The sequence below is a fragment of the Pseudopodoces humilis genome, chromosome 8 (genome assembly GCF_049639895.1).
Source record: "Pseudopodoces humilis isolate 2021_Gansu_Grassland_sample_001 chromosome 8, ASM4963989v1, whole genome shotgun sequence".
NCBI lineage: Eukaryota > Metazoa > Chordata > Aves > Passeriformes > Paridae > Pseudopodoces > Pseudopodoces humilis.
This window is the reverse complement of record NC_142207.1, coordinates 16958560-16985757: the sequence shown is the minus strand read 5'-3', so window position 1 is coordinate 16985757 and position 27198 is coordinate 16958560. Positions and strand designations below refer to the sequence as shown.

Genomic DNA, 27198 nt, shown 5'->3' with positions numbered 1-27198 from the left:
ATGGGGAGCTCAAACTTAACCTGCAAGATTCTCCTTTTTAGGCTAGGCAGAAGCAATTCATTCTCCCTGCTTATTCAGTTCTCTGCCTCTCCGTTGAAACTGTCAGTCAGGGTGCCAATTAGTATCAATTGTGATTGTGATTTGTTATGGCCCTCTTTTTCTGCTTCCTGTTATGAAAATATAGCAATGGTCCACTAGCTGTCAAGTACCAGCTCAATTTCTACCAAGGCTGTACTTAAGCTAATACTGTCTTTCAGTCAATTACCATTGTCAATGAGGTGCATTATGCCTTTCACCACCCTCTAAAGCAAAAGAAGGTGGGGTAAAAGAAGCAAGGTTTTATTCTCATGTGCATGAATTTAAGCCTAATATCATATTCTAGGGCACGAGTATCAGCAAAAGAGAGAGTAATCCCTTTTGGAATGAAATCGATAAAAGGTGTAAATCCCAGAAACCAAAAGTTCAATGCAATTTAAGCATCTGTAAAGTTACTAACATAACAAAATCTTGCCTACTATCTAATAGCAGGTTTGCCTAAGCTATCTTAGTTTTCTCTTAGTTTTGAATTCCTAAGATATCAAGAATCTTGTTAATCTGACAAATGGTTTTAACTTGATATCCTGCTTACTGAACTGATTCAACACTCAGAAACTATTGCTAAAACAGGGAAGCAGGGCTGAAAATCTGCAGTCTGACCACATGTACAATAGCATGCACTAGCCACATTAGTCACTTCACTGACTCCTGAGGAGATTTTGTGTGTCCTGATATATTTTGAAGACTAATTTTTAGTTTACTCATATAGATGATGTGAAAGATAGATTCAGGTCCCAACTGGGCCAAAAGGCATTTAAGTATAGTATCACAATCCCTTGGTAGTATCCTCAGTACCAGGCTTTTTTAACATTCCTTGCAGGTGAAAGGTGCAGGTTCTTCTCTTTTCCAATGAAGCTGTTCCACAAAAAAAAAAAATATAGTAGAAGAAAAAGGACTGTTTTACAGTTTAATGGTTAGAGAACTCAGGCACAAATTCTTTTCTGCACCCAAACTTTTAGTCTAGAGCATCATGCCCTCCCTTGTCATCTTAAATTCCTTTCTGCACTGTGGCAAAATTTGAAATGGAGTAGTAGAGATTTTCTCTCTGTGGCCCAGATTAACATACAATTATCATGATTTAAGGAGACAGAAAACCTGTGTAAATCCTTATAAGCTTCAAAAGAAAATTAAATGTCTGCTTCTTCAGCAAGCACTTGAAGCCAGGTGTGATGAAAAATCAACCCTCACTTAATGAATTTTTCAAAAAAAAAAATAAAGCAGCACAGCATGAAGCATTTCCCCACAGCCATCCCCAAGCAGCTAGTTGCTTTGAATTTCATTCATTCTCACATTGCAAATAAAATCAGCTGTTCCACCGGTGACTTTGCAATTTATTCCATAGGCCTAGTCCTATCCCATTGACTGTTCCTGAATCAACACACGCATTCTTGTTTTCCTCTCAGGAAGACAAAAGAAAACCTCAAAAAAAAGAAAGAGAGAAAAGCATTACACTGACACCCTTAATAGAATTAAGGCAACCTTAAATAAGGTTCTCTTGTGGATCTAAGAAATACCCTTCAATCCCACACTTTATGGACATTATTACTGACTGCAAGGCCTGGATTTTTTTCTTAAATCCCTAAGTGGATTTAGCTCTCACTGTCTAAACATCTTTATAGTTCTTTTTTCCAATATTGTTCTCAAAAGCAACTTTTCCTTGCAATGAATACTTTTGGCTTCCCAATGAACCTTATGACAGTACAAAACAAGTATTCTGATCATTTATATTGCTTTCTTGTTCAAACAACTCTGTCCAATAATGAAAAGAATATGGAAGGATATATAAAGGATATGTACCTCATGAAGTATGAAAATTCTGTATTTTTGTCATGATGCACTAAAATAGTATAAGGTTATATATACTGTTAATATTCCACCTATGAGTATCCCTATAGTTTCCAATATTTTGTTAGCAATGACATGTGAAGAAACATATTTTGAGAGTCTACTCAATTTTCCAGTTTCTTTGAATTTGGTTGTGAGCATAAGCAAAATAGGGATGTGATAATAGAGCCTTCGCTAATTCCAGTCACTCTTATATAATCATGAGTCCTATTTCCACTCTTATAAACAAATGAGCATATAGTCTTTATATTCAGCCAGAACTATAATAAGAGCACCGCAGCATTCCCAGTAACATGAAAACAAGTGAGGATAGATGCACTATGCAATTTTGAATACATTGACTTTAAAAATATATTGAGGGTTATATGTAAAGGACATGTCATATTTATAGGCAATATTAGATTTGAACCTTACTAGCAATAGAGTTATTTTTTAAATGTAGATAGTTTTTATTATTAACAAGGAGTATACAGAAAAATAGTTTTTAATCACCCTTTTAACGTATCCCACCTAACCATTAATGATAATTTATTTCTCTTCATTTCCCAGATACTAAATGTGTGTTCCAATTTTTTAGGGCCTTTTAATCATATCAAGTCCAGTCTGTTGGGATCCACATCAGATTCAAATCTCAACAAATACAGTACAATCAACAAAATTCCTCAACTCACACTGAACTTTTCAGATATCAAAAGTGAAAAAAAATCTTCATCTCCTCCTTCTTCAGAGAAAGCAATTATTGCACCTAAGGTGAAAGACCGAACGCACAATGTAACAGAAAAGGTTACACAGGTAAGGTAATGCATTTTTATTTTAGTTCATTTTTAATTTTTTTTCAGTGTATTTGATAATATCTTACTCTTTAAATGAGTGGTTTGGCTATCTCCAGGATAATTTGAAGGCTTTAAAAAATTATGTAATTTACCTTCAATTCAGTTGCTTGTGAGATAGTCTACAACATTAGATGATACTGCTAACAGAACTTTTCAGCTCTGTTTTTTCGTGGAAAAGAAATGTAGTATGCACCATGTGTCCCAAATACAACCATTAATTGTGGTGATTCCGGTCATTCATAAATGTTAGTTTCATTCTTCATCATTTTTCTCAGCATTATGAAATGCAGATTAGTGTAAGGCACAACATGATAACAAATGGTAGGTGATTGTACCACTGTATAACAATTATAGCTCATAATTTCTGTTCAAGTTCTTTGGCTTTTCATAATGCTCTTTCTTGTGGGTATCTTTTCCACATCTGTGCATACATAAAGGTGTCAAAATGAAAACCTGATACCTTTGGACTGTATGTATGATTTATCTTGTGAACAAGGCATATAATTGAAACAAAAGTGAAAATAATTTAAGATATCATGTTTCTTTAAGACAGATGCATTGCCCTCTGAAGTCAATAGAACTTTTCATCTAATTTCAATATTTTTACATTTGTGTTACACATTATATGGAGAGTCACTCAGATAGGCTAGCAATGTAGAACATACTGGGAAAAAAATAGCAATAGATAACAGTATCCCAAATAAGTTTTATAGGGTTAGTAAGCAGAAGGTTGGCCCTTAAAGGCCCAGACAGACTGAAAGAGGTAAGAAGTGCTTTGTAGCAGAATGCAGATAGATATTCCATAAGGAAGATCTTGCAGAGTAGCTTTTGACTTAGAATTGTAGAATGATAGAATTTAAGACCAGTAAGTCCAACCATTAACCCAGCACTGACAAGTCCACAACTAAATCATGTCCCCAAGTGCTCACCAGACTGCAGCTTCTCTACATTGGTGCTCTGCCAGTGTCCATGCTCCTATTCCCTTTAATAGATATAAAAAGGAATGTATTGTACACCCTCCTAGAGAAATAGAGATAAAAGTTCTATCATTTCTATTTTGAGATCAGTTAGTGCCTAAAAAGTAATTGGATTTTTATCTTTCATATATTTGTCTTTACTAGCTAGTTTGAATCTGCAACCATTGTCCTTTCTTCTGTGGTCAGTTTTGAAAGATATAATCTCTTCTGGATCCATTTTGAAATGGTTTAAATTATTCATAGTAGTTATATATAGAAATCATTTCATAGATAATATGGCAGAAAGTCAAGTTACATAAAAAAGACTAATTTTTATAAGTTATACAAGCATGAGGCAAGGTAGGTTTTTTAGGCTTAGTGTGGGTTTTTTCCTTTTTCTTTTTCTTTGTTTTTGTTTTTGGCTATTTTTTTAAATTCTGACTGACTAATTAGTGCCAGAGCACTGAGTTTCTATGTACTAGTGATGCTGTTGGGGTCAGAATGGGGGGGGGGGGGGAAGGGGCAGAAATTTTTTTTAAATCTATGTTTATTCTCCAAAGAATTTAGATTTTACAAAAAGTCCAATGGAAATGGCATGGATCAGCTAATCTTTCCATGAAAATTGATACTTTATAAATTCAAAATTAAGTTTGAAATTTGCTCTATAAAACCTTTACACTTCACAAAATCTTCCAATTTAATTTGACATTGGTTTACGTCCTTTTCTAGAACAACCTCAACCACTGTGCAGAGTACAATTTACATAGCAAACTTTGATGCCAAATCATTCGTTATAATTGGAAATAGTTCCCTGCAGCTGTTGCTTTTTCTGTTATTACATTCACTTATCAATATTTTTAGTTGCTGCTGCATCCTAAATGCTAGAATTAGGTACAGGTAGAAACTCCTGGGAGGTATAAATTAATGTAGGTCTATAGTATTGCAATGGTCAAGGAGATAGTTTATTAGAGATTCATGAATTAGATTAGAAATAGAAATTTAGAAGATTAAGGTGGCTAGCTTTAGTCCTGTTTATGTTTCTATTCCCAGTGATTTCAATATATTTTATAAGACTCTTTGAAGCTCTTTGAAGCTTCTGCTTCATGTCTGACAATAAATTTCTTTGTAAATCTTTTCCTAGGCCATAGATCCATTATGTATCTATCAGCAGAACAGTGCAAAAGTGGATTTGGAAGATTTGAGCACAGTGTTGAGAATATAATATGGTGGAAATGTTAGATGAGGTAGTTAAAATATGTTCATGCTGGCACAATCTCTAATAAGGAAATCTGTTGAACAGCATCAAAAATACACAGAGAGCAATGTGACCTATTTAATCTATGGGGCAATATCAGTAAAAGAGCAAATGAGTACGAAACAATCATGGTAAGTTTAAAGTTCACCCTTAATCAGAGTTGTGACATTCTGAAACAATCTTCTAATAAAAGAGGTAAGAGCAGGAATTCTAAGTGTTGCTAGAAAGAGCCTGAGAAATGTAGTGAAGGGATGCATAACATGCTGTATTTTCTGGGATTGCAGGACTTGATGACATGAAAGGCTTCTCTCAGCCACATATTGTACCATTCAAACATATATCCATACATCTATCCCTTCGTAGTTCTTATTTTCTTTCTCCCTTTCCCCAGTTTTGCTGAGAAATTTGATCCTCCTGTTATAGTCTGACAATTCCACTACTGTGGCTCCTCCTTGTGCAACTCAAAGAGAGATGCACAATGCTCTGTTAGGCACCACACAAAAGTATCAGTGAGATTCCCTGTTTTATCATGCAGCCTGGATTCTCTCTCATGTACCAGTAGTAACAAATCAAGTATCACCATCACAGGATGCATCAAGTTCTTTCCAAAGACAACAGTGTATAACTTCTTTAATATCCACAAGCTGGAGATGTGATTCAGGTCTTGAAGGGAGTGAAAAAGGAAAGGATGGCACACAGCCACCTTCAGAGGGGAGAGGAAGAATAATGAATAAAGTAAATAGAACAGTTGTTGGCCACTGTGTTTAGAGGAATTCATGTGCTTTGAGATAACACTTAAAGAGGAGTAAGAAACTTTAGTAGAAAGATTTTAGTGGAATAAATTAGAAATAGAAGGTAGAATAAAGTTTAGAAAATCATTTTAGAAGAGGAGATGCTGTGGGACAGTGGTTTATGCTTTAAGAGAAGGTTATAGGTTGTCTAGGTTGTACATTCTATTGCAAGAAACCTTCCAATACTGTTTTTCTACTTAACAGGAGGGTTCAGGACATTATGTAGAGATGAGAATTGCCTTAAGATACAGCTTGCAGTGAAGTACTGCTCATGTGATGGTCCTGATAAAGAAGGTTCCCCGATTGTTTTGCCTGGATTTTCACCTGAGGCTTCACTGATCGTAACTCCTTGTGTAATGCTAAGAAGCATAGCATCTCCTGCATAACATTGACTTTCACTCAGAGAATTAGTCCAGGTGTAGCTGCCAGATAGCCCTGATTGGGCATTGTTATATTCCAGTGCAGATATTTGTGACTAAATTAAGTTTACGTTTCCATTCCACTTTAGAAAAAATGTTTTTCATTATAATCTCCAATGGTGTTAATGTCACTCTCTTCTAGAAGAATCACAACTTACTTTTTTCCATTATTTCTGTTTTTAGAGTCTGTTCAGGAGGAAAGTGCAATTTCTGAGCTCTTTTGTACTGACAGGTTCAGTTGGGGTCCTAACACTGATGGTTAGAAAGAGACAAGTTTTCCTAGAGGCACAAAAAGTAGACTTTTATTCAAGAAAGCAGTAGGGCAAAAGTCTGACATCTGTCCCATAACATTTTTTACGAATTCATAAAGAGGACTTCTGGCCTTAAAATTACAATGTGGAAAGATACAACAGGAACTTACTTAATTTTTTGTTTAAATACTGATTTATTGTAAAGCTTTTTAGACATCCAGTTTCCACTGATGCAAAGTTGTGAACTCTCTTGTAAACAGACTCATGAAGACTAGAATAGTCAGTATCTGTGCTTTATTTTTAAAGAAAAGAGAGAATTCCTGAATGCTCTAATAGTTTTTTTCTAATTCCTGAATAACCAATAGTGTCAACAAATAAATGTCCCAGTTAATTAAAGTGTAAATTACTGGTCTCTTTATTGTGTTAAGAAAAACTGTTTTGTTGCTTTTGATCACTAGTGTTCAGAGATCATTTATCTCCTTGAAATTCATCAGTCTGAAGGAATACAGAATGTGGTTGAAAGCCCCAATATGTGTCTGTTGTTCATGATTTGTCTCAATAAATGATATACAAGGTAAAACTCTGTAATATTTTAACTTCTTGTAATAAGAGTTTTCAAAACAGTTTCATTATCCACCCACCTCTAGGAAACATATATATACCCAAACTGGTCATATGACTGATGAAATGATAAATATATACCTTGACAGGCTACACAGAATATTGTGATCTGATTTGCAGACATGCTGAACACCCACAAATCTTCTGAAAATAGAGCTGCCAGTGAAAGGCAGGGGGGGAGGGGGGGTGGGGAAAGGATGGGGACAACCATGTATGAAGTGATAGACCATGTAATTTCACTGCATGTTTCTGTAATCTGGCTAGACTCTATTTAGTTCCCCAAAAGATTAGGAAGTAAGTAACAATATCCTCCCAAGGCCAATAAAGCTGTTGATATAAAAAGAACTATTATATGATCATGACTTCAAACTGACCTTCAGGTTTTCAGGCTAAAAGAAGATTACCAGCATTTAGGACAGAGAGGGGCAATATAAGACCTAAAAATAAACCAAATTATTGATCTATACATTTTCAGCAGTCTGATTCAGCTGACACACTGTGTCATCCTTCAATAACTCACACAGACACAACATTTCAAGGCTGTTAATTTTGCATTCTGCATAACATAGAAAATTCTGAATAAAGGGGAACAATGTTGATGCCTTCCAATTACAGAGCAAGATATACATATAATAGTGAAATTAGGGTGTAAGCAGGGACGACATTTCCTAGTTAATGTATGGAAAATTTAAATTAACTCTGAATTGAGAATCTTCTTTTTCCTGTTATTTGTGAATAGACAAAGTTTATACAGGAATCATTCCCTTTCTTTACAATAATACTTAGCACACCCATGCAATAGAATTTCATCTTTTATTGTCATTAAATAATTAGGCTTTGTAATTACTATAAATGTAATTATAGAAATAGTATAAATGTGTGTAATTTCATTGTAATTTAGGTGTGACACATTCTGTGAAACAATGAAATGCAAAGAAACCATGGTGAAAACTAATAAAAATACCTCAGTCCCAGTCTGGCCATTTAAACCTGTGCCAAAGTGTCACCAAAACTGGAAAGTAGTATCTTTTGCACCAGAGCAAATAGCTATTCCAAGTGCGTGGAACCAGAAAATAAAGTCCAGTGTTTTGATCAGTTTCAGAAAAAAATCCATAGTATTTTCATTACAATTATTTGCTGATACACAAGTAATAAAAACAAGTTTCAAAACTGTGCAAGATAAAATATTCCTTTCTTGCAGTAGAGCCTCTTCTTTTTGTGACGGCTGAATAGGTTCAGGCATCTGAACTGCTGCAGTGTTTTGAGGTTTCTCAACATATGGTAGAAATGGAGCAGTCGGAAAGCCCAGCTGCTTTGCAGCATGTAACCTGGATGCATCCTTAATTAGTCCATGTCCTTCCCCCAAGAGCTACTCTTCTGAAAAGGGGACTACTTCATTTTGCTTCGTTGGGAAAAAGTATCTACTATCTTCTATGAGTTGCAGTTTTGAGTATCAATGTTTTGTGTGATCTCTTTGGTTTTAATGCCCTGATGCTCACATGGAAAGAAGCATATGACCTTTGTTAATATCATTTACCAAAGCAACATTTGTCTTTTGATGCTAAGGAGTGGGACAAAATAGACTTTCAGACTGCACCGTAATTTGTTCTGATAATAAGGAGTTGGGTATAAGAACTAATACTGTACAAAGGAAGCAAAGCTTATTGAAACCAAGGTGCTGGCAGCATTTAGGCAAGCCTCATTTCTCTGGTCTAGAGCTATAAACACCCAAACTCCCACTTCATGGTGGATTGACCTTGGAAGTTTCTAAACTTGGTAAGTTACTCTGCTGAAACCAACAGTTTTGACACCCACCAGAGCAGTCTCATCATGAACTGCAAGTCAAGCCCCACTAAGATCCAAAGAGCTGTGAGATCCTCTGATGCATTTGGCATGCACAGTCTGAAATAATGGCTTTCACACATGCAGTTAGAGTTGCCTTAAAACAGCTATGAAAGAAGTCATCGTCCCTCTTTCATGTAACCTTCGAACCGTACAAAAATGTAGTGTGGAAGAGACCTCTAGAGGCCAACTAACCCAACCTCCTAGGCAAAACAGCACAACTGCAAAGTTAGATCAGGATCTGATGGTTACCATGTTAACTCAGGATGGTTTCTATCTTTAGGAGAGCATAAGTATATATTTTCCCTGAGATAGACAGCAATAGCAGCTGACATGGGGAAAGAAGAAGGGAAGAGGGCAGAATGCTGTGGATCTCATGGGTCACAAAAAGCTGCTATTTTTCTAATACACCGCTGGTGTAGCTAACTTTCAGGACAACCTCTTAGAAAGAGGTAGTCATGGGTTTTAATTCCAGAGTAATTTGACTATTACTCATCTTACATAAATGACCATCTGTTTAAAAAGCCACAAAAATAACCCTGGGCACCACTGACTCAGACTCAGGACTCCCTCCCTCCCTAAGTGCCCTTACCCTCAAATGGTCTGTATTCTGAACTCTTCTCTAGTGCCAGGCACCTCACATGTACATACTGTAGGAAAAATGTTGGATCTAACCACAAAATGGCATAGCCTGGACAGGCAATGTTGATCATTTACCTGAAATTATATAGTCACACCTATTAAGAGTCATTTTCCTCAGGAAAAAGAAAAGGCAAGTGTGGTCAGCTAACAATTTAAATTATTTTCTCTTTTTATATAATACTAGCTAGTACATAAACTGAAAATTTTGTGGGTAATCTAATGATTAATTTTTTCAAGGAAATTTGTACACACACATCACTAATGAAAGAAATTGATGAATAAACTAAATTTTAAAGAGCAGAAAGCTTCTGCAATTTGCAGGTAGTATGATGATTATAAAGCAGTTATGTTCTAACACTAATTATAAATGAGATCCTTAAGTATATTAATGAGAAATAGCAATGAGGTTATTATTCTTTTGGCTTGGGCAGCGGGGAGGAAAAAAGCTTGTGGATTAGTTGTTTTTGATGTACTGGCAGCTGAGGAAAATATTTTCTGGTTATGGTTTGATAGGGTTTAGCACTTTTTTCCAAGTAGTAGAAATAGTAAGAAAAAGCAAAGACCATTAACCCCAGTCAGCATAGTGTGTTGTTTGATGAATTCTGAATGCCCTCAAAATTAATAAGCTGAATGAGAAGGTTTTCTCATCTATTACCTGTCATTTGTTAAAACTTCGATAATGCTTTCAGCTTGTAACTGGTAACAGGATCAATAGAGAAGGGCAAACATAGAATATTTCAATATCTCAGAGTTAATGTTTTTTACAAAAGGAAAAAAAAAAGGGGAATGGGGGGCAGGGGGGAAGGAGGAACATTCCTTAAATTATATTGAAATACCAATATAATCACAGTAGGGGAAAAATCAGGGCTCAGATGTATGAATCCAAAATCAAAGGTTCATTCCAAACATTATGTTTATGAAATAGATATACTTAAGAGATAGAGTTAATAAATGTGGAAAAATGTATTTTCAAAGTGTTTATTGAGCTTTATGGGTGGCATTGGTGTTACTGAACATGAAATTAATGAGCATAGCACAACAAAAATCTCTAGGAAGTATTTATTAAAAGTGGCTAGTTCAGGCCATCTGTTATGAACCACTTTAAATACAAAAGAGCAAGGGAAACTAAGCTGCTGTGAATAACATGGGTCAGACTGAGAAAAGTTTCAAAAATACCCAAAAAAACAGACGAGGTTAGATGTTGGAACCAAAAAAATATTTGGTATATTTTATTTAATATTAAAAGACGCAAAGAGAGAGAGAGAGGGAAAGGGAGAAAGATGGAAAGACAGAAAGAGTTGTACGTGGGGGGTAGGGGCATGGGGAGAGAGTGACAGGGGTTAGGTGGGAAAATATCACCCTTCCCAGAGTTCCAACCATGCCTTGTTGTCCCCCTCCGTCTGATCTTCTTGGAGATGAGAGTTCCCTCTAGACGCCACAGCCAGACCAAAAAGTATGGAATCCAGTGGATTGATGTATGTTTGGGCCAGGTGACAATGCCCAGGTACCTCCCCTGAGGGGCCCAATTTGACATTGTGCCTTGCAACACTGTGGATCTGTTGCATCATGCTGCAGTGCTCTGGTGCAGGGTCTGGGGACCCCTTTGGGGGGCCTTTGATGGGCCATGATACCCTTCTGCTGTCCTTCATGTGGATGCAGCTTTTCCTGGAAAAAGAGCCCCACAGCTGAGCTCTGCAAAACAGAAGATGGGTGTTGACTGCCTCTGGCCAGAGTCTTTTTCACCACACATTCAAAACCTCTCCTTCCGCCCCCACCCTTTGGTGTGAAGGTGTGTGTGAGCCTCGCAGCTGATAGCCCTGGGGCTGTGGTCTCCACTCCAAAGGTGCAAAGCTTGATCCAGCCGTGAATGTATTCTTCCCCCCAGCCCAGACCTGAGTCACTGTCTTCATCAAGGAGTAGCTCTGGACCTCAGTCAGAAGGCCTATTCAGGGCATGGTGGTCTTCTCTGCTATAGTTTTGCTATAATAGGCAAAATCCTTCATGAAGATGTTTAAGCCATAAATTGTAACATTCAATCTCCAACACCATCTAAAGTGTAAAAATATTCTTTAAAATAAAAAACTATTTGAAATAAAGTACTGAAATTGTATGAATATTTAGCTGATATTTGTAGTACATAGAAAACTCAGTTTCTTCTTCTTGATATTTGATTTACTTTAGGTAAGTCTGTTTTCCTTTGACAATTGAATAAATCTTGCATTGTAGCACACGATGAAATTGTCCTTAAGATACTTCAGGTTTTTTTACAAGCATAAAAAATTCTTTTTTTTGCTCAAAGAATTGTCAGTTTTACATTAAGGCGGCATCTTTTTAAATACAGAAATTCCAGTAACTACTCAGTATCTTGGAAGCTGATATGGTACATTCAGCTTCAGGCAGACTGTTGGATATACTACTACTAATAAATGGGAAACGTTTATTAAATGGAAAGAAAAGTTCTTCATTTCACAGCTTTGCATTTTTTTCTATTCTAAGTATCCATCTTCTTTGAAAATGTTCTACTTTCTAAATGAATTCTATTAATTATGAAGAAACCTGTCTTTTGAAGCAAAAGAACTGCTGAATGATATGGGCTCAAATTTGTGCCAATTTGTTCTGTTCAAGGAAGTTTAGTTTCACTGGGTTTGTAGGTGAGTTACAGATGGAAGACTATAACCAAAGCAGAATAACACCTTTTGCTGCATTTTAGTCTTAAATGCTGTTAGTTGCTGGGTTTGGAATTGAGCAAAAATCAGAACCTGTGGCTTATGATCATTCTCTGCAGAACTTGTTAGAGGCTAGCTAATTTATTTTGACAAATTTTGTTAGGATAGAATGCAGGCTGTAGCCTTATTGCAGGTTTTCAAAAAAAAAAGCTTGAAAAATAAATTTTGTCTAGGATAGTTATTTCCAGATATATCGTGCTGTCTGTTTTCTCACTTCTTTACACCCACAATATCCAGTAAGGAAAGGAAACTGCAGTTTGCACAGGGTGATAAATTAGTCAATATATCTAGAAAACAATGAACATTAAGGCTTGCAGGATTCTATTCTAGGCATTTTTTCCACTGGATTGAGCTTCCAGTGCCTGCAGTAGCACCAAAAAAATTCCCGTATCCTCCTGGCTGTCAGAGTTTAAGCCCAGTTGGTAACAAAGTGTTTTACGGCAGCTGCTCATGTCCTTCCTGCACCCTCAGTGGGATGGAGGGGAAAATCAGGAGTAATGCTAATACCATTAGCAATTGTAAACAAAAGGAGGGAGGAAGAGAAAAAGGAAGGCAGAGAGACACAGGGAACAAAGACCCAAGAAAAACAAGTGATACAATACAATTTCTCACTGCCTGCTGACTGATGCCAAACCCATTCCCAAGCCATGATAAATCTGTCTTCCTGGTAATGCTCCTCAGTTTATAGTCTGGGCATGACGTTCTCGGCATGCTGTGGACTGTCCATTTGGCCAGATCGGGTCAGCTGTCCTGGCCATGCTTTCTCCCAGCTTTTTGTGCACCTGCTCCCTGACAGAGCCTGGGAAACTGAAAAGCCCATGACTTAGGGTGAACATCACTTAGCAACCAAGACCCTGATGTGTGTTTTGTGTTGTCAACATTATACCCATACTAAATCCAAAACAGAGCACTGTATCAGCTACTAAGAAAATTAACTCGTTCATAGCCAGAATCAAGACACTGGTTAAATCCATAAATGAAACATCCTGTTCTCTCCTAAACATGGGCTTCATTTAGCATAACACGGGCAAGGTAGAACTTCTCAAGGACTTACTTTTGTCTCACTAATTCTGTGCTATTTTTGTTTTGTTACCGTTTCTGTTGAAATACCAGAGTGTTTAGTGAAGAATCATCATGAAGATCATACCATGTCTTTTCCCAATTCCCAAAACTAAAATAAGTTTTTGCACTGTAAAACAATAAAGTGTCTAATGTAAGATCCAGCTACTGGCTGAGCAAAGGCAAGTTTGTGTCCCCACTTCTCCATGGTCATAAATCCACACTTTTTCTGTGCCTAACCAGAATAAATTGAATGTGTGGCCCTAGAAATCTGGATCATGCTTTTATAGGCTAGTTTTACTAATGAAATACCATTTGTATCATCAGATTGTTGGCATCTATTTATGCAGTCTGTTCCATTTACCCTTGCCAAATGGCTTTTTGCTTAAAATATTGATGGCTAAATTTTATAGAAGTTTGGGAAATGCACTTAACTTTCCTAAAAGTGTGTTGGGAGAGGAACTTGGGTAACCTGGGCAGAATGCTAAGACTAAATATCTCCTTTAAGTGAAAAAGTTTGGGATTTGCTCATTAGGCACAAACAAGGAGAGCCACAGGGAAGATGATAATTTCTAAAGTAAGCTTTTCTCCCTACCAGAGTGAACAGTTTCAATTGCAGTTCATACATTTTTAAACACTGTGGGATCCAATTACAAAATGCAGATTTTCTAGAAACTAAAGTTTGCTTATTTTGCATATTATGGAAAAAATTATTTACCATGAAGCTGAAAGTTAAAGTTAAATATGAAGATATGCATAAGGATCTTTTCTTCCTTTCTCCTGTACTCCTGTCAGCTATGTCAGTAAGTACCGTAATCATAGAACCAAACTGTGAATGTAGATACTTCATTATCACTCCATACACTTCAGAAATTCTTAGAGCTATTATGCTTTTCTTTATCCAATCAAAGTATTTAACAACTAGAAAACCAGTCAAAATGTATAATAATGAAAAATACTTTTTTCATAAATATTATAAGGATAACATCAACAAGCACAAAATCTGCTTATTTTATTGTCATGCTATGAACAGATGATAGAAAATAGCACACAATAATTTAAACCCTTATAAGAAATTTGGCCCTTGATAATTTGTTTTCAGACATATAAATGCTTGTCAGCAGCTTAGTGTTGGCAGAAGAGCAATGAATAACTCACAAACTCATTAGAATGTTGAAGGATAACATTTGCTGTCTTCTGAAATAATATAGTGAATTTTAAATAACTTTTAATACATATTCTGTTTTTAGCTTTTGCTAAAAAAAAAGTCAATATCTTCTTTGTAAATATCTTCTTTAATAATTTGTATATTTCTAATTTAATTTTTACAGATCAATAAAATGCTCTCAGTAAATCTATGTGTTTCTAAGTGTTGCTCTGACAATGCATTATCCACCAATGTAAAAGTAATTATATACTGACTGGCAGGAAAACGCTCCTGAGGTTTAAGATTATTATACCATTTCTTAATATTTTCATGGAAAATGAAAATATTAAAAATACTTCCTGTCTTTTAATATCGAGCTTAATAAAATTGAACTATAGGTTAGAGATATTATATATATTCAATTTTTGTGAGAGTCTTGTTTGATAGTAATATCCAATAAATATTATTTCCCTGAAACCTAAACAATGTTATTTAACAGGAGAAAATATGTTTCTTCAGTTTTAACCACTGGACAAGCATAACTTTCTTTAACCATTTGAAGATTTTGGGTTGCTGTGTATGTAAATATGCTTAGCTGAATATGATGTATATAATTTTTTGATAACTATATAAAAATTCGTCACTTCATGGCCTCAGCAAGGCACTTAGCACTCCCAGAAAATCTCATTGCTCTCAAACAAGCTTCATATAGTGACAGATTGATATCTGGAGCAAAAAAAAAATATTAGAATACACTCCAATAAGATTTGAATTTTCAGGTTCCACCACTAATAACAAAAGTTCTGTTTCAATATCTACCTAAAATTACACTTGGTGAATATGTGGACATAGTAAAAATAATAATAAAAAAAAAAACCTTCTATATAAGACCTCATAATTTTACTACAAACTGTCTCACAGAGAATGTTTTAGTGTTCAGTGTTATATACAAATAGTCATATTAGATAATTTTAAAGACTTTAATAAAGATAAAGGGAGTAAGACAAGAAGGCAAGTATTATTAACATTCCACCATTAGTATTTCAGGAGATGTTCTTCAGTAACTTTGAAAATAGTCCTTTGAAAGGCATGTAAAAATATCATTTACATGTAAAAATACCTTGTAATGCTGATACATTAAAGCCTTATATAATGATGTGTTTGCACCAAATCAAGAGCACTTCACCTTTCTTTCATACTGGTGTAATCTTAATTGTTCCTGTCTGCATAAGGAAGACAATCATCAAGATAACTGAAATATGAAAGTGCATCATAGTCTTCTGGGGAATTAGGTAATGCCTAGTATCAGAGAGGCAATGTTAATTTAAATTCCATTTGTTCATTAATACTCATGTAATATTTATTTTTAGTTGGTTTTAGATTCTGAAATCTCCTTAGGAGGTCTAGTCTGTGGATGTCTCGTGGTAATGATATGAACAGAGAGGAAAAGGAAAGAGGTGTACTTGCTAGTTATAGCTTGGCAGCTTCAATAGAACTAATACACAGGAGAAAAGAGATACAGAAGAGGCTACTTCAAGAGAAGACAGTTCTATAAAATCTATTAAAATAATTTTAAAGCTGAAGCAATACTACCTCATTTTGAGTGTTCTATCATTCAGATTTAAGGTCAGGACAAAAACAATTACAAGAATATGGCTTTAGCTTAGAAGTCTGATTCATGTTTCTCATTTCTTTTCTTTTCCAAGTTTTTCCTGTCCAATACTGTTAATAGCCTTGTTGATAAAGATCTGAAAATTAGTTCAAAACTATCTCTTAAAAGGAAGACATTTTATTGTAAATTTGGATTGGATCTAAAGAGACAGATGTTCCAAATTCCTTCCCTTTTTTCCACCAGCTATGATAATGTTTACAATACAATTATCCTGGTTCAGTTTCTTCTTTTTATTTTCATGTAATTTAATATTTTGGTGTTGAATATGCTTTATACAGTGAGTTTCTTAAATCACTATTCATAGTAGATATTTGTGTCTCTCAACATATGAGGAACTGATGTGTTTCTTGATTTACTACATCCTTCCTGGCTTAAGGATGAAGGAGTTATCATCCACTCAGTTCTCAGGGCTGTGTGCCTAGCATTGGATTTCTGCTGGAGTGAGTGCAACAACACATTGGGAAAAAAATATTTTTTCATGTCATATAGTATTTCCTAGAAATAAATTTTTGAACATTTTATTTGAACAGGTACCATCTTCCATAGTTTCACACAAGATGTTTTATGGATGAGATAAATGTTTATTTTAAAGTTCCCAAAGTAATTTGGGACTATATTTATAGTTTGAACTTTATTAAATGTTTATGAAATTCTCTTAACATGAGAGGTGCTATGCAGTAGCTAACCCTGTTAGTACAAAATTTACTTTAATTCATCTGTTGCAAAAGCAGCAGTGACAAAACAGTATTTAGTACTGAATATAACTACACCATTTAAATATACATACACTTCATATGAGGCACGCTTGGTCATGAGACATAGCAAAGTACCATCTAATTTGTTAAAGTTTGTGCTCATCAAACTTCCACGTCTACTTTTAACACGGATCCCTGTGTCCATCTGCCTTAAAATTGTTGGGTTTCACCCAAGCTCTTATACCTCTTTTTGATATTTTGTCACCTGTAAACATTGCTCTTTGTTCAAATTTTCTGGATATGCAGTACTCCTGTCTGAGATGAAAGGTGTTACCTGGATTGTGAATATCTTACATATTCTTCATGTACATTAGTCACCTATCTGCTGTTTGTTTGGAAATATACAGCACAAAAAATATTGCAACTTTTTAGCAGAAGTGAAAAAGGTCTACTATTTTCTGAATAACTTGCATATTGTATTTGGTCCATGCACTTGCAATATGTTCATGGTATGAGTTTAGTGCTTCTTGAAAGCATCAGGCACAGCTCCTAGTTCTTTTCCATGTTCATGTGTTTTCCATAGCTCTGTAGTCACTTGAAGAGCCTTGGTGAAGCATGTAACAACCCCGCTCTACACTTACTCTCATGAAGTGGTAGAATAACCATGAAATCATACTGCTGTTAATCCATGCAATGGTTTGACAGAAATATTTATTTAACATTTCATGGTGGCATTAATAATTTATTATTTCTGCTATGATTAATTCATATACTATTTGCTTCTTTGTTTCTCGATCTTTGGTTTTTACTGTGTGCATTTGCATTCTTTAATAAATTTAGAACAAAAATGCCTCAGTACAAAATTTATGAATATACATGTGATATGTATATGTGGGTCTCTCAGAGCCTCTTGAAACTACAGTTTGAATAGCAAAATCATAGAATGATAGAATGATGTGTATTGGAAGAGACCTTAAAGATTATTTCATCCCAATCTCCCTGCCATGGACAGGGCTATCTTCCACTGCTCCAGGTTGCTCAGGCCCCAACCAGCCTGGCCTTGAATACTCACAGGGATGAGACATGCACAACTTCCCTGAGCAGCCTGTTCCACTGACTGACTGCCCTCACAGTAAAGAATACTTCTTAACATCTAATCTAAACCTGTCTTCTGGTACTTTAAAACTATTCCCCCTTGTCCTCTTGCAAAAAACCTTTCTCTGACTTCCTTGTAGTCCCTCTTTAGATATGGGAAGGTGCTGTAAGTTCTCCTTATGGCCTTCTCCAGGCTGAGCAACCCAAACTCTGTCTTTGTAAGAGAGGTGCTCCAGTCCCCTCCTCATCTTTGTGGCCTCCCTGGACTTGCTACAACAGGACCATGCCCATCTCATGCAGGGGACCCCAAAGCTGGATGCAGCACTCCAGGTGGGGTCTCATGAGAGTGGAATAGAGGGGGAAAATCACCTCTCTTGACTGCTAGTCACACTTCTTTTGGTGACGGAGAAGACAAATATTTGTGTGAATTAATTTTAAAAAACAAAAAGAATCAACTAAATTTAGAGAAGTAAGAATTATGGGAGCCCACTGCTGTTGGAAAGCAGCTTTTATGAAAGTTTTCTGCTCATTATCTTTTAGGATACTTTCAGTTGTAAATATTACTGTCATTACTTGACAGAAATTAGAGAGATTAAGAAGCTTGCTTAAGAAGATCACTGAGAAATTCAGTAACAAAGACCAGAGTAAAATTCCCAGGTCATGCAACATGTTGTATAACATTTTGCCTACATATTTTATTTTATAAATGAATCTGTAAAGGGAAGAGGAAGGGTTAAATACTGTTTCTGCATGTGATGCTGCAGAGAATACAGCAAGAGTACCCTACACAATCCAGTTAGCCAGTAAAGCATATGGCCAATGTGATGCAAAACACATCAACCCAGTCTGGCTCATTGAAACTTCATCAAAAAACACTGTGCAAAACAAGAGGTTTTAAACACAACACAGGGCAGAAATTATATCTGGCACCAGGCAAGTTTTCTTGAGGGAAACGATGATAGAACTGCCACAAAAAAAAAAAAAATTACACCATGACATGACCATGAGCAGTGTAACCCAGTGTAAGGTGATAAGGCTTACTGAATCTTTTTTTTTTTAATTAACTGTTACCTGATATTCCCCCTGGTACACCTCTGGTACATACACTTCCTTTCTCCTCTTGCTTACAGAATAGCAGCCAATAATAAATTTTCATTGTCCTTAAATGTATTTTCTTTCAATTTTCATGAACTAGTTATCTTTGAGGAACTGAAAGCTACCAAACAGTTCAGAAAGAAAAATCTAAAACTGTGCTAATTTACGGCAGTTACTTTGATCTCACTCCATATTTTTCTGGGTATCTGATTGCAATACTTCTATAATAAATGCCACCTTGAACTTGTGGTCTTAGGAAGTGAGTTCCATGAACCTAAAAAGTGTAGAAGGTGTTCACCAGCCCTGTCTTTCTGAAACACCTCAAGCAAGATTCACAGAACCAAAAATGAGTTTGAATGAAGTCTTTTAACTTCCAGCAGTTTCAACATTTCAGAATTAACAGAATCAACAATTGAGTCATTCACTGCTTCAACAGTGAATGAGATAAACAGAAACAGAGGAGTTGAATTTTATTTCAGAGTTCTTTACTCAAAGGCAAAATATAACCTTGAAATGTTCTCATTTTAAATAGATTAAACCTTAACACCTAATACTGCTTGCAAAGCATGCCAATTATAAATATATTTCTGCTTTCCCCAGGAAAGCCAGTGTGAGGTGGTATTTAATCAAGCTTGAATACTCCTAATTTTTCTTAAGAGAAACCAATTACAGCCGGTATAACTTTCTCTGCTCAGCATTATAGTCTTCTTTTTAGTAAGATGCAAGGATGCTTGGCTTTTTTTTCATGCCTTATCCCAAGGTTCAATGATGTTTTAACACTGCAATACTTCTGTCTTGTCCTAATCACATTTCTTACTCTTAAAAATGTTTCATTCCCTAAACTACTTCTTTTACAATCCAAAGTATGAGTTTTACTGTCCAGAAGAGATAAGTTAATACATTTTCTTTTTACCAACAGTGAAATTGATGACATCTATTTTAAGCAAGTGGAAATATTAAACATCTTCTTCTGAGTGAATTTCTAAGTAGACTGAAGTCTTCCATCTAGCCAACATGGCCAACACTGGCCAATGTCAGTACTTAAGCTTTGCAAGGATGTTATACAACAAAAAAAGAGAAATCAGTCTTTATTGAAACTGTCAACATAAAACTAAATAATGTGTTTTGTCTTTTTTGTGTGTGTGCAACAGTGATTTTTTTTATTTGAGAAATAATCATATCTTTCTCAAGATATAACAAACAAAATAGTTATAGGAGTGTTTGTTTTCACTTCTCATTGCATGGGAGCAAGCAATATAGAAATGTAAAATTCTATATAAAATTATGAATATGAAACTCACAACAATCAGTTCAGCCTCTCCTGTGTTGTGTGTATAACAAACTATCACCAAGAAGAAGATGAATGCATTTCTGCTATGATCACTTTTATACTGCTGTTTCCTCATTTTGTCCAATTGTTTGGTTTTTTTAACTCCAGTTTTGCCTAACGCAGCTTAAACCAATTTAGGAATAAATGTAACTAGAATTAGATTAGGAGTCAGCTTTCAGGGGAATTAGTCAAATTTACATTATGCATTGCTCTGAAATGAAGCAGTGTCTGGAATTTTCAAGCAACAGAAAGATATGTGAAGTAGGCTTTATTGTCCTTGTTGCCTAATCCATTGTCTTCATTGTCTGAAAATCCAGCAGGAGAACAGTGATATGTAATTTATAAATAGCAGTTCACTTGCCACATATACTCACTGTTCTCAAATACTAAGAAAACATTTCTTGTCAACTCATCAGGTAAGGGACTAAAAATATTAAGACTGCTTAAGATACTAAGCAATGCTTCAGCTTGCTGTCAGCTAATGTGTTCAATGCATAAAAAAACAGCCAGTACCATTACTTAAGTGCAAGTCTTAGTTAGAATACAAAAAATTGATGAACATCCTCTACCACCAGCTCAGCACTGTGCTTAGTGGCTGCATGAAGCTAGCCCGTATTCTTTTGGATGACTTAATTGCTTCTTTCCTCAAGTTTAAAGAAGAATGGTTATTAAACCCCCATGTTCTCACAACATTTTCAGAGTAGAATTTGAATAAGATTAGCACCACTTAGACTACTAAAGATAGGATCTAAGATTTATACAACACAATTAAACAGAAAAGAGTGAGCTGACCCTTAGAATTTTATAAGATTATGTTTGAGGAGCATGGATTCCCTCAGTCTTGAACAGGCTGAAATCTGAAGTCCCAAAATACTAACTGTAAAAAGAAAGCCAATAAAAGCAGACAATATCACTGAAAAATATATATCACTGAAAATATATATCCCCTTCCAATCATCATTTCATTTGAGTAGAATTATTCATTTTAATAGCTTTTGAAATAACTTGTTTTTAAAATAGAATTGTTTTTAAATAGCAGAAGAATAAGGAATAAACAGAAGTAACTGGTGGAAAAAGAGTGTAAGATTTCATGAACATGAATATTGCCCAAATGGGTAATAACTGAAGATTGTCACCATCTGATGTTTGTTAATCGGTCTATGTAAAATGAAGTGGTGTTCCAAGTCCCATAGGATTTGGAGATCATTTGCAGCACAGAAGGCAATAATTATCATCATTGCTGACAATCTCAAATGCTGAATAGAGACAAAATATAATATACCTTTTTATCCTTAAAGGTTTTTTTCCTTCATGTCAGAGCTCAGTCAGACTGAAAGAGCAGCCAAAGGAAATTTGTTTTATCTGGTGCACACACAATGTTTGGTCTTTGCAACAAAGCAAACATTTCAAGCCCAGAGCCAGCGAATTAAGCAGTGCTTACAAACATAATCCTTCCAAATAGAATTGAAATCCAACTTAGATAACACCAGCAGATAAAAAAATCCATACTTTTAAAGGAATAATAAGCTTTAGGCGTTGACAAAAGTAGAAGTGGAGCAAAAGGCAATACTCCTGTGGTATCTTTTGTCACACCTTTTGCTAAACTAGAACTATAGCCTCGGTGAAATTTGTCTGTGCATGAAGGTTTTTCACACCACAAAACTCAAAGTGTAGATAGCTGTCAAGGACACTAACAGATTTTTCTCTAACTGTTTTGTTTTGTTTTGTTTTGTTTTTTTAATTTTGATTGCCTACACTTTCTAATGAGAGTAAACTCTTTTTGTAGGGAATGTAAGCCAATGATAGTAGATTTGCTTTGGGAGAAAAACACTCCGTCACTGCAAGAAAAGTCATTCACTGGCCATGAGTAGGCTGGCAAGGTTATCATGCCATGGATGAATGAATTTGATGACATGCTTAATAATGCAGATTTTATGGATATAAGATATGCCTCTTAATGTTTGCTACAGGGGACAAGAATCAACCTACTGTGCAAAATTGTCAATGAATTTATTTGACCTGGCAGACACCATAAATTTCCCAAATTTAGTTTGCCAAAACAATAAGTAACTGTAGCTTAATCCTCAAAACTACAGTGAAGTACTTTTTGTCTTGTATTTGCTATGTTTACTGGAAGTTGGAGTACATACACTGTCTGATTATTGATGTGGTATATTTCTTATTCTAGGTTCTATCCTTGGGGGCTGATGTTCTACCAGAATATAAACTCCAGACACCCCGCATCAATAAGTTTACTATATTGCACTATAGTCCTTTCAAAGCCGTCTGGGACTGGCTCATTTTGTTGTTGGTCATATACACCGCCATATTCACCCCTTACTCTGCTGCCTTCCTTCTGAATGACAGTGAAGATCGGAAGAGGAGAGAGTGTGGATATTCCTGCAGCCCACTGAATGTTGTAGATTTAATTGTGGATATTATGTTTATCATTGACATTCTAATAAACTTCAGAACAACATATGTAAACCAGAATGAAGAAGTGGTAAGTGATCCAGCAAAAATAGCAATTCACTACTTCAAAGGCTGGTTCCTAATTGACATGGTTGCTGCAATACCTTTTGACCTGCTGATTTTTGGCTCTGGCTCTGAAGAGGTAAGCTTAAATGAATAAGAAATCTTAAATCTTAATTTTTCACTTAATGATGGTATTCTGTGTATCCTGAAGTATTTTTTGATTGTCATTTAATAGGCTGCTAAGTATTGCCATCCCATCTTTTAAAATTAAACTAAAATTAAATCTTCCTTTGTAGAATAATGTTCAGCATTAGCTTTCATTGATGACAGAAAACATTGAATGATTCAGCTAGTGATTTTCAGTTATATCATATTTGATACTGTCTTTAGAAATAATAAATATATTGTGTATGATGGACTTGGTTTTATATAAGAATGGTTTCATATAAGAACTGCTGCTTTGATTTGTTGCTTACTTTTTAAAAACTTCCCACAATGCATGTAAGTGCTGTGTTGGCGTTGCATCATTAAAATATTTTTTCTCTGTTCAAAATATTTAGATCAGAGGTTTATTTGACAGAAAACAAATTAGTTGTAGCATAAACTATACTGGTTATCAGAGAGATTTGTCTATTGTCAATTTTATCAAGAATATGGACTATCAAAAGAAGGAAAAAGATACTACCTTGACAGGCCTTACAGTAGAGTAAAAAACTGCTCAATATATGCACCCAAAAACTGGCCCAAAGGTATATACAATATATGCTATATTCTGGATTCCTGACCCAGTTCTTCCAAACAATTTTATTTCATTTAAGAAGGGAGAAAATAATTTTTTTTCTGAAAAGTAGAGAATTGGGTTTCACTTTTCTGTGATGCACAGAATGCAGAAGTTGTTTTTTTAAAAACCAAGCAAACCAAGCAAAAGGTAAATGAGGAGTCTAGAGAAACATGAGTTAAAACCATGGACTAAAAATAAATGTTATTAAGGAAAGCAATAAGGAGAGAGTAATATAAAGGACAGAGGGAACATATTAATAGTTCTCTTACCAGAAGAGAACTTTTTTATTCAGAAGGTGACTAAAAAGCCCAGAGACTTAAGAGAAAATTTGATCACCTTTTGCATTATTTTTGGCAGGTGTCCATCTTTCTGCAGATAACTTTTTCTGTGGTTTTGAAAGCACAGACATGTGAAAGACAAACATTTTCATAATGGCTATACTTCTAACTCAGACTACAGCATTCCCCTTCAGGCATGCTTTACATTCCTTTCTGATCATTGGTCACTTGCCATTGCCAAAAATTATTTTCAGTGATTAGAAGTGTGGAAAATAAAGGATTACAACAGGGATCAATTCCAAACTTCATTGAAGGAGTGCCCCTGATCATCATTCTTCCACACCTCCCCTATTACAGATGTTCTTAAGAGTAAAGTTTCAGGTGCTAAAATCATGCTAAAGCAATAACTTTAATGTAAGATAATGTTGCAGATCACAGTAACAAACAAGTGCATTCTTGAAGATGAGTAGACAAATATAAAAATGTGGAAGTTGAAACAGAAATTATTGGACCATGTAATGACTTTTTCACTGTTGCAGATATAAGTAAATTGATTCTTTATTCCCTCAAAAATCTAGTAATTGACCAGTTTCTCTACCTAGAAAAACAGGTTTGTTTATCTAAGCAGCAATGATGTTATATAGATGTTATATAGAGTTCCATTCACCATGTCATCATAGCTTCTCTCTCTCATTCATGGTATTGAATATGTCAATCACTTTTCTAAGCTGCTACTTAATGCAGTTTTTCTTCCTACATTGCTAACTGCAATATTTCACCATTTTTTATAGTTTAGCAAGAAGAAGCAAATGTAAAACTGACAGAATGGAGCATTTTTCATTTAATAGAATTTTTTCAGTCATAAGGGTTGTCTTTTTTATGAAATAGCTCTTTATTGTTATCTAGAGATTCTTCAAAGAAGATCCCCAATGAAAAATTGTATTGAATGGTCTTTTTATTAAACAACATAAGCTCTAAAGAGAGCTCCATGTGTGCTCATGCAGCTTTAAAGCACCTTGATATCAAATGGAGTCTTGAAAGGACCGGAGATAATAATCCAAATACCACATACAGCACTATCCAAATGCTTCATTTTGAGCCATACTTTTTCAACCATAAGCAACAGAGTCAGATGGTTAACTTTCCAATTTCTAAAATAGGGAAAATAATGTAATTTTTAGGGGTTTTTTCCTACTTAATGAGATTCAAAATTATGATGGTTGGTAGTAAATCATTTACTCTTTTTTGTGCATGTGTTGTAAAAGTTAGGTGGCTTCCCTGATACTTGGGAAGATAAAAATAATGAGCAGCTGGAGAGGAAAGAAGAGAAAATAAAAGATTCTGATGTGATTATCCAGCTACTCTTGAACTTGTAGTCCAGCAGATAGGTATGATGAAAACAGAGAAGCAAGCAATTCAGAGAAGAGAGCAGCATCTGTCAGACTGCTATTTGCAGACATTAATTGTTGGCACCAGATGGGGCAAGGTAACTGATAGAGTAGGACCTCTGCCTCCTTGGGTGTTGTGCTGATCGAAGTATTCCAGCACATCAACAAAATTACATTACATGAGATGTAGCTCTGAAACCAAGAACTTCTGTCCCTGACCTGGCCAAGTGACACATGGGAGATGTACTCTTACTGTGTGAAGGCTACATCTATGTAGAAGTGGGCAGCATGTAAGGCGCATCAAAACTTGGGGACCATGTTTTTCACCTCAACTGCCAGCTCTATTTTAGCGTTAAAGCCTCCCCACTATGTTAAAGAAAATTAAAACTCAGAATGAGTTTCTTGATGCTTTAAGCATATCTAGTCTCATTCATGCTGATTTTACCCTTGAAGAGAAGAAGTTTTCTTGTATTATATACCTTCCGTGTACTCCAGAGCTCAAACTGATGTATCTAAGTATAGGATTGACACTGCGGATGAATAATATTAGCAAGTTTTATCCTAAGAATAGGGTGGAACAGTGTTGACATATCATAGATTCGCAATCTACCACCTGATCTATTTAAGGGGCACTGTTAGAATATGTGGTCTCTTGCATGACATAGAGAGATGACTACATCTCTAATAGAATGTTTCAAACACCCCACTAAAAGCAAATCTTAGCTTTCCTTAAGGGATCATAAATATATAAGCCTGATCTACCTTATCAAAAAAATAACCTAATCACAATATTCACATGCTTCTGAATCTCAGCCTAGGCGTAGCATTTTGAGGGGTGTGGTCTTTCAGACTATTGAGGTCACTAACCTTCGTTAATGGTAATAAGAAATTCACCCTAAAGTTATTATTTGAGATGTTAAACTGAACTAAAGTGTTACCATACATTGTCCTCTTGCTCATTTATTCAGAAAATGTGAACTTTATTGAGCTGTCCACTGAGAAATGCAGCCAAGAAAGACAACAAAACTCTTGTTTTGTTCCAAGAGCTTTGGAGTTTTACTCAGAAACGTGGTGAATGCAATGATTTAATAAAACGTAAAAACTAGTCTAGTATTAGTTGCAAGGAATCTTTAATGTGATGCATACTACTGTCAGAGTGGTTTGTAAGGCTTCCCTTTTAATTGTCATGTAATATACATGTATGTTAAAAACAAACCCAAAAACCAAACAAACAAGCAAAAAAATAATTAATGTGTGCACTCTTGGCATTTACTGAATAATATATGTTCAGACTTAATGCAAGGAAAAGAGGTGGCTGAGGTTGTTTTTTTTTCAATCCAGTTGTTCCTCTTTACAATGCTGTCCATTCCTTCTACAAGGAATTACCAAGTATGAAATTTATTTACTAATTGAAATTTGAAAACTTATATTAATAACCTCTAAAGTCCTTTAAAAATATCAGAGCCTCAAAAAGGATGCAATGGATAATAGCATAAGCCTGCAATGAAAATCTTGAAATACTTTCCTGCTTAAAACTGCCCGATTTATTTTTCTAATGGTGTAGTAGTTTTATTACTGGATCTTGTCATTACACCTGCAAGATGCAAAAAAATTGGTCTGAAGTAACTTTTCCATTATGTTCTGTTCACAGTGCTTCATCTTCTTTCACCTGTATGAATGTTCTTACCATTACAAACAGGAGGAATCTTGTAGATATGCTCTTTGGGACACTTCTGCCCTATTACTTCTCTTTTTAGAATATGTCTGCCAGAGCATTTCAAGAAGTTTCTAAAATAGGATCAAATACAGTCACACAGCTTTGTTCAAGAATACTTATTACTTATGTGGACAGTCATAGAATTCTGAGCAGTTCCAATAACTTTGAGATTTTATCATGTTAAAAAAT

The 27198-nt window shown here is 35.3% G+C and overlaps 1 protein-coding gene across 4 annotated transcripts in view; it reads left to right on the top strand.

The window, feature by feature from the left end:
• KCNH7 (potassium voltage-gated channel subfamily H member 7) overlaps nucleotides 1-27198 on the top strand; it is a 204182-nt gene that overhangs the window by 141512 nt on the left and 35472 nt on the right. For all 4 annotated transcript variants that reach the window (XM_088058811.1, XM_088058813.1, XM_088058812.1 and 1 more), the window contains 2 exons: nucleotides 2519-2733; nucleotides 22559-22984. In XM_088058811.1, coding sequence (XP_087914937.1) covers nucleotides 2519-2733; nucleotides 22559-22984 — 641 coding nt within the window. The remainder of the gene's footprint in view (nucleotides 1-2518; nucleotides 2734-22558; nucleotides 22985-27198) is intronic.